This window comes from Arachis ipaensis, chromosome B07 (assembly GCF_000816755.2).
Source record: "Arachis ipaensis cultivar K30076 chromosome B07, Araip1.1, whole genome shotgun sequence".
Classification (NCBI taxonomy): Eukaryota; Viridiplantae; Streptophyta; class Magnoliopsida; order Fabales; family Fabaceae; genus Arachis; species Arachis ipaensis.
In genome coordinates, this window is record NC_029791.2 from 112102022 (window position 1) to 112109515 (window position 7494).

At 34.4% G+C, this 7494-nt stretch overlaps 1 protein-coding gene across 1 annotated transcript; it reads left to right on the forward strand.

Moving 5' to 3' along the window:
- On the forward strand, positions 5846-7270 carry LOC107607657. The gene has a single exon (XM_016309585.1). The coding sequence runs from the start codon at positions 5846-5848 to the stop codon at positions 7268-7270; it is 1425 nt and encodes a 474-aa protein (XP_016165071.1).

Below are 7494 nucleotides of genomic sequence, written 5' to 3' on the forward strand. Positions count from 1 at the left end.
TGAATTGAATGAATTGAATTGAATTTACATAAACATAGCAGCGTATCTCATATATGTTAAGACTCTTGTTGCTCGCTTCTCGTGTGTTCGCGCTCCATCATTGGCATATCTCGTCCCTTCTAGATCACACCACTTTCATAAAGTTCTTTAATTTCATAATGAATTATTTTCCTATAGGCATATAATAAATTTTCCATTGCTAGTAGGGCTTCCTTGATAGTATATATACCATATATATTTAATATAAAAAGTAATTATTAACGAGTTATACTTTAAATGACATACTCTTTATATATTCACTTAAAAAATCGTAGATTTTAACCTTTTTATTTTTGGTGAAAAAAATAGAAAATTAACATAAAATAATCTAAAATTATTTTATTTTATATTTTTAATTAATTATTATTTATTTTGTTTTTTTAATTATTATTAAAATAATTAAATAACATTAGATACAATAATAAATATATAATTATAAATATTACGTGCGTGAAATTATAAATATTAAATTTATAACATTTTTAAATTATTATATTCCTGATATTTTACTAAACCAATATGAGATTTCGCAATAAATTCTATCTCCTTTAAGTTAGAAGCTAAATAGAGTAATGTTTTTCTATAAATTTTCTACTGTTAATAATGCTCATCCATCTTATTTAAAATAAACTATAGACCAAATACATCCTAGCTAAAATGATACCAATTCAGCTAGTTTGTTAGATCGCATTTTGATATGTAAAATATAAAAGTAACAGAGAAATGCGTATGTATTAGATAAATTTTGAAGCAAAAAGCAAAGGTTATATAAAGGAGATAGAATAAAGAGTATTTACAAGGAGGAAGTTGTTATCCATGCAAAAGTTAATTTGTCCTGAAAAAAGACGTCGTAAAGCATGTTCCTGGAAGAATATAAATTATTATCTCCATAATCTATGTAGTATTATTAGACATGCATGGCATATTTGCTATTGTTCATTCTCTTCATCATCAATAAAATAAAAAAGAAACCCCATTTTAAATCAACACTTTAGAGTTGCATTAAAAGGGGAGAACAACAAGAGAGGTCTTTTCTTCTCTACTTTTCACCCTTTCTTTTCCTTTTCTCCCTCTTTTTCTTTCCCTTTCTTTCTTTCTTTCTATATATCGTTCTTAAAAGTCATACATAGGACTTCTACGTGAAGAACCAGAAAATATAGGTAAATAAAAAGATCCTTTCATATATTTTTATGGTGAAAAATAAGATTTGTATTACTTTTGTATATATATTTTGTAAAAAAAAAAATATGTATACAAAAAATTAACCACTAAATTAATTATTTTATATTTATGTATATATGTGTTGTTTAACTTATTTTTAATGTATATTTTATACAAATAATTAATTTAGTTATTAATTTAATATACATCTAATATGATTAATTTTTGTTTTTTTATATTATAAGTAACAAATTTTTTTATTTTTTTTCTCACTTTTATCGATTATTTTAATTTTAATACCAATAGTAAAAGATGTAAAAGAAATATATTGGTATATATAATTTTTTTTATGTTACGTGTATGTGATGAGATTCGCTTTTGCCTCGTACCACAGAATAAGAATAGAACGAGTGTATATTCATGACCTACAACAACCAAAGCCATCACACACATGAATAGAGTAATTAATTTATAACTTAAAAGAAAAGTGGTTAGATGATTATCCATTGATTTGATGTGATGTTGGGGCTATAATAACTTCAATATGTGTCTAACACACTTTTAATTTGATGCATGGATGATAAAGCACATTATGCATGCATGCATGGCCGACCTCGCATGTCGAATAGTGGGACCCGAATTATGTTAAGATTTAAATGTAGCTAGCTTGCTTGACCTAAATATGATTAACCAAAAAGTCCAGAGATTCACCGAATGAATGTCAAAAAAGACAGAGATCGAAGGAATATAATTGCTTTGTGGATTTAATGGAAGGCTAAAGGAACAATAGTAATGAAGAAGAAGAAGAAGAAATTAAAGATAATAACTGTTGGAGTTATTAGGAAGGTAATGGGGAACATAAAGTCTGTTGGATCACATGTACATCACATACATTATATTCTTTTTCTTCTTCTTCTCCTTCTCTTCTTTTTATACTGTGGATGATATGAATTAATGTTTAAAGAGGAAAAAAACAAAAAATAAAGGTTGATTATACTAAGCAACAAGAGAAAAAGAAAAGAAAAAAAGTGTGTGGGAATGGTTAATTCCACCTATACATTCCATATTCCACAGTTAGTTTTGAAGGCTGTTTCAATTCTGATTATCTATCTGCCACATCCTCCTCAATCCAAGGGATTTTGTGACATGATGAATTGGTTATTGCTCCTTCTTCAATTCATTATTATTATTATTTTTTTTGGGTCCACCAATGTCATCATTTCATGCATATAGAGAGTTGTAAAGACCCACCACCACCACCTCTCTCACGTCCATAACTTTGTAAAGAGGAATAGTAATGTAGCATGCATTTTCCTTAAAGTCGCATTTTTTTCTGATGCCACTATCAATAATGTATTCATCACTACTACTATTGCATGTTTATCAAAATAAGGAATAACACATCGATTTTCGCCAAAGAATCAAATACCATAATATAACTGAATCGCAAATTGATCCCGTTTTATTATTATTGTCTTGTCATTATAAAATCATTTGCCTTGTTTGATAGATTCGAACACTAGGTACTACACTTTCCCGAATCTTGTAATTCTCATCCTATTTATTAATTTTTCTTGCTATATATATGCGTATGCAATTATTTTTTTCTCTTTTATTTTTCCACATATATAATATAGAAAAAATTATATAATTGCCACCTAATTTTCCACTAAACAAGAAAGATCCCTTTTGCATGACTGATTAATCATGTCTGATATAAAGTTCTTTTTGCTATGCGGGTCTCCTTCGATCAATTAGGGAAGGAAATGAACGTTTTGCATCAAACTCTATCACTCTTTTGATATTTACTTGCTCCTCTAATTATAGTAACGCATACAAATGCATGAAGAAAATTAATTAGTTTAATTATTACTCTAATCAAACTAAAATTTTTTTAAACTATAATAAATAGTGTCTGTTTCTAATTATTTTTCAAATTCTGGCTTGTATGTTCTTCGGACCACAAATATAGTACCTATTAAGATAGCCAAAATAGAAGGCCTATTCCAGCGTGCTTTTTAGGTAATCAATAATCCTCCTTATAGTTTTGGTAAAAAAAAAAAAAAGCATAACTCCCGTTAAGATAGAAACCGTAGATCTCTTAGAAATTAAATTAAATAGTTTTGAAAATGGTAGAGGGAGTGTTTTTATGTGTGTAATGCATAATTGAATAATAGTACTGTTGCCAAAAGTGGAACCAACATGTTATTATGGCCCGGAGCTTCTTTGGAGTTGGCTTTATTTACAAAAGAATAGTGAAGGTGTTTTCACGGCCCACGCACCCAAAAAAGTAAATTAATTAAAGGGTAAGGCACCAAACTTTGTAGATATATATGAGGCTAAAATTTTTATATATGGATAATTTTAATGTGAAATACAAAAATATTTGATGATTTTGGTGTTCTACAGGGTTGTGGTAGTAGCACAAAACGTTACTAACGTTTTGTAATAAAAAATTTTTTTTAATCATCAAAGAACAAAACGTCACTGACGTTTTGTAATAAAAAAATATTATTTTAATTATTAAAACACAAAACGTCGCTGACGTTTTGTTAGAAAAATATTATTTTAATTGAAGAAACACAAAACGTCATTGACGTTTTGTAAATGGCCATAGTTGTGTTCAACACACAATTTGGTTCATGATAAAGGATTTCACCTCTAGTAATACAATATTAAAAAGAAAAAGTTCTATATATGAGGATAAAGAAAAACAAGATATGCGTGCGTATAGTACAACGTAACCCTCTATGTGTAAGACAAAGCGTACGTCGTCCTAGTTTCCAACATCACCACCCTACTCCACTTCCATCATGCATGGTTGTGAATTGTGATGTGTATTCATTACTCTACTTACTACTTACAACTACCTTCTACTTCAACATTTAAATCACACAATTATATAATAAACATATAACGCACTTTCTTCTTCTTACTATTATGATTTTAACTTAGAAAAAAGTGACTATTTAATTATCCTCATTATTGTTGCACCTAACTCACTGATACAAAGTAAAATAAAAATTAGTACTCATTCATTATGCATTCTCAAATTAATAAGGACACAAGAAGAAGAAAAATTAAGGACAAGGACAGGGACATAAGTTGAGATATGTGTGTGTGTGTGTGTATAGTATTATATACTCCAGGTAGCATATATATTATAATGGTGAATAATGTACCAATAAAGCCACTCTCACTCTCACCTCCCAAAGTGAAACAGTGAGGAATATTGGGTTTTACATCAGCACAAAAGAAACAAATGTTCCATTTACGTGCGGGGAAGAAGCTTTGGATCAGAGCAATGCAATATATATCCCTCAAAAGCAGAAACTCGGGCCATAACTATCTACATTGTTCAGCTTAAAGAGGGAATAACTTTGACTGAGAAAAAAAGAAAGAAAGAAAAACAGATGATGTACTACGTATAAAAAAAATGGAATAATATAAATAAAACTTTATTCAGTATGAAATTGAATTTATTCTTGATATATGCGTGCATGGTACATGATATGACCAGTAAACATTGGTTACGAGTTATAGCTCGAAAACGTATGGTCCTCAACCATAACTGACCTTTCTTAAAAGGTAGCATTAACTTTGAATTGATAACGTTGGATATGCAATTAATCATCTCCTCAAGCATTACAGTTAAGAAGAGGAATAATCAACCTCGTCCGCACAGGTATAAAGAGACGAGAAAACAATTGAAGGTAAGATCATCTTTTCATGAAAAATAGCTTTCACATACATACATCCTTTTGCTAACTTAAGTATCGGAGTGCCTTTGCAGGTACTCATCCCCCTCCCCCCCGGTTCTGGTCAACCAACGTATACCACATTTCGCTGGGAAGGGTCGCCGACCTTCGTCAAGAACCGAGTTATATCTCTACATACTCAGGCAAGAACAGATTGGCGCTAGAAGGAGGGCCCTATATTTGAGATATTCTCTTTCGTAGGCCCTTAATTCCCTAACATTTGACGATGGCCGATGTACCTCCTCCCACTCCGTCCGAGCTTCTTCGAATGGTAACTGAGCTCCAGCAAGCAAATCAGCGCATGACAGAAGAGAATCAAAGAATGCAACAACAAATTCAACAATTGGCTAACGCTCGCCTGGAACATAACAATGATCGTCGCGAACGATAAGAGAATGATCAACGACAGTCCGAACCGACCCATGTCTCGGAGACACCTCAGGACGACAATGCAGATCATCAGAATGAGGACGCTATACCTGAGGACGAGAATGATGAACGCGATAATTCGGCAGGACCTTTTACAACTAACATCATGAATTTTCAGCTGCCCAAACAATTCACGTTACCAACAACCCTAACTCCCTATGACGGGCTAGGGGATCCTAAGCAACACATTAAAAAATTTCGATCTATTATGATCGTTAACGGGGCATCCGACCCCATTTTATGTCGTTGTTTTCCTTTTTAGATGGACCCGCACTTGACTGGTTTTGCTCTTTACCTGTAGATTCTATTTCACGCTTCCAGGAACTAGCAAAGCAGTTTGAAGACCATTTTGCAGCGTCAGCAATTTACCTGCATGATTCCGATTATCTGACTTCCATTAAGCAGGGTCCGCAAGAAAGTTTGAAGGACTATATTACCCGTTTCACAAAAAGATCGCTATGCGAATTTCTGATCTTCATCCGGAGGTCCACTTGCACGCCATTAAAAGCGGCCTCCACCCTGGCAAATTCCAAGAAGCTATTGCAGTAGCCAAGCCAAAGACTCTGGCCGAGTTTAGGGAGAAGGCCAAAGGGCAGATAGATATCGAAGAGCTCCGTCAAGCACGACGAGCAGAAAAGTCGGCCTTCGCAAAAGACGATGATAAACCTCGGGAGAGCAAGAAAAGTTTCAAACTCGTGCCCCGCTACGAGTCCTACACTCAGTTCAACACAAAGAGAGAAGACATTATGAAGGAGATATTAAATTCCAAGTTAATTAAGCCTCCCCGTAAGGCTGGCAGTTACCCTGAGCCAAAAAATATTGATAAATCCAAATACTGCACCTTTCACCAAAAACATGGCCACATCACCGATGAATGTGTGATTACTAAAGATCTCCTGGAGTGCTTAGCGCGGCAAAGACATCTTGATAAATTCATTGCAGGACACATGCAGAAACATCAAATTCCAAACTCCGACCAACCTGCAACAGCTTCGTCGTCCAAAGAGAAAGACAAAACCCCGGCTCAGCCTAGAGGGGTGATTAACTGTATTTCAGGAGGTTACACCGGCGGAGGAGAGACAAACTCGGCAAGAAAGCGCACATACAGAGCTATGTTGGCAGTTGAACAATCTGCCAGCAATCCTCAACCAACCCCAGACGTCCCTGAAATGACTTTCGGCTGTGCTGATTTCAAATTCGACCACGTCAACTTTGACGATCCCGTGGTGATCTCAATTCAATTGGGAGACCTTATAGTTCGGAAAGTGTTACTTGATCCAGGAAGCAGCGCCGATGTGCTATTCTTTGCCACATTCCAGAAAATGAAGCTCATCACTCATATTCTACAGACTTACTCGGGAGATCTAGTCGGATTTTCAGGGGAGCGAGTCCCTGTGCTAGGATCAGTGTGGTTACAAACCATACTCGGTGAGCAGCCATTAACTAAGACACAAGATATACAATATCTTGTATTCGATTGCTTTAGTCCTTACAATCTTATATTGGGGAGACCTTTTTTAAATAGATTTGCTGCTATTGTTTCAACTCTTCATCTTTGTATCAAGTTTCCTGTACAGGACAACATAGTTGCAACTGTTCATGGTGATCTGCATGAAGCTCGGCAATGCTACAATATCAGCCTTAAGCTGATTAAAAGAAGCAGTCAGGCGCGTGTCAATTCAATACAATCTGGACAACCAATGCTAACCGAGCTTGATCTAAGGGCCGACTTTGAAGATCGCCCTACACCAAACAAAGATCTGACAAAAGTTATCCTCTCCGAGGATCCAACCAAGTTCACCTTTATCGGAACATCCATCAACAATGATGAAAAACAAAAGCTGATCAATTGCTTACGTCAGAATGCTGACCTATTTGCTTAGACTTCGGGGGACATGCCGGGCATAGATCCATCAGTGATCACACACAAATTAGCAATCCAACAGCTCGGCCAATCTCTCAGAAGAAAAGGAACCTTGGAACTGAGAAGCGATTAGCATCCATGGCAGAGGTCAAAAAGCTCATCGACGCCGAGTTTATCCGAGAAATCCGGTTCACAACATGATTGGCCAACGTCGTAATGGTAAAAAAGAATAACGGTAAATGG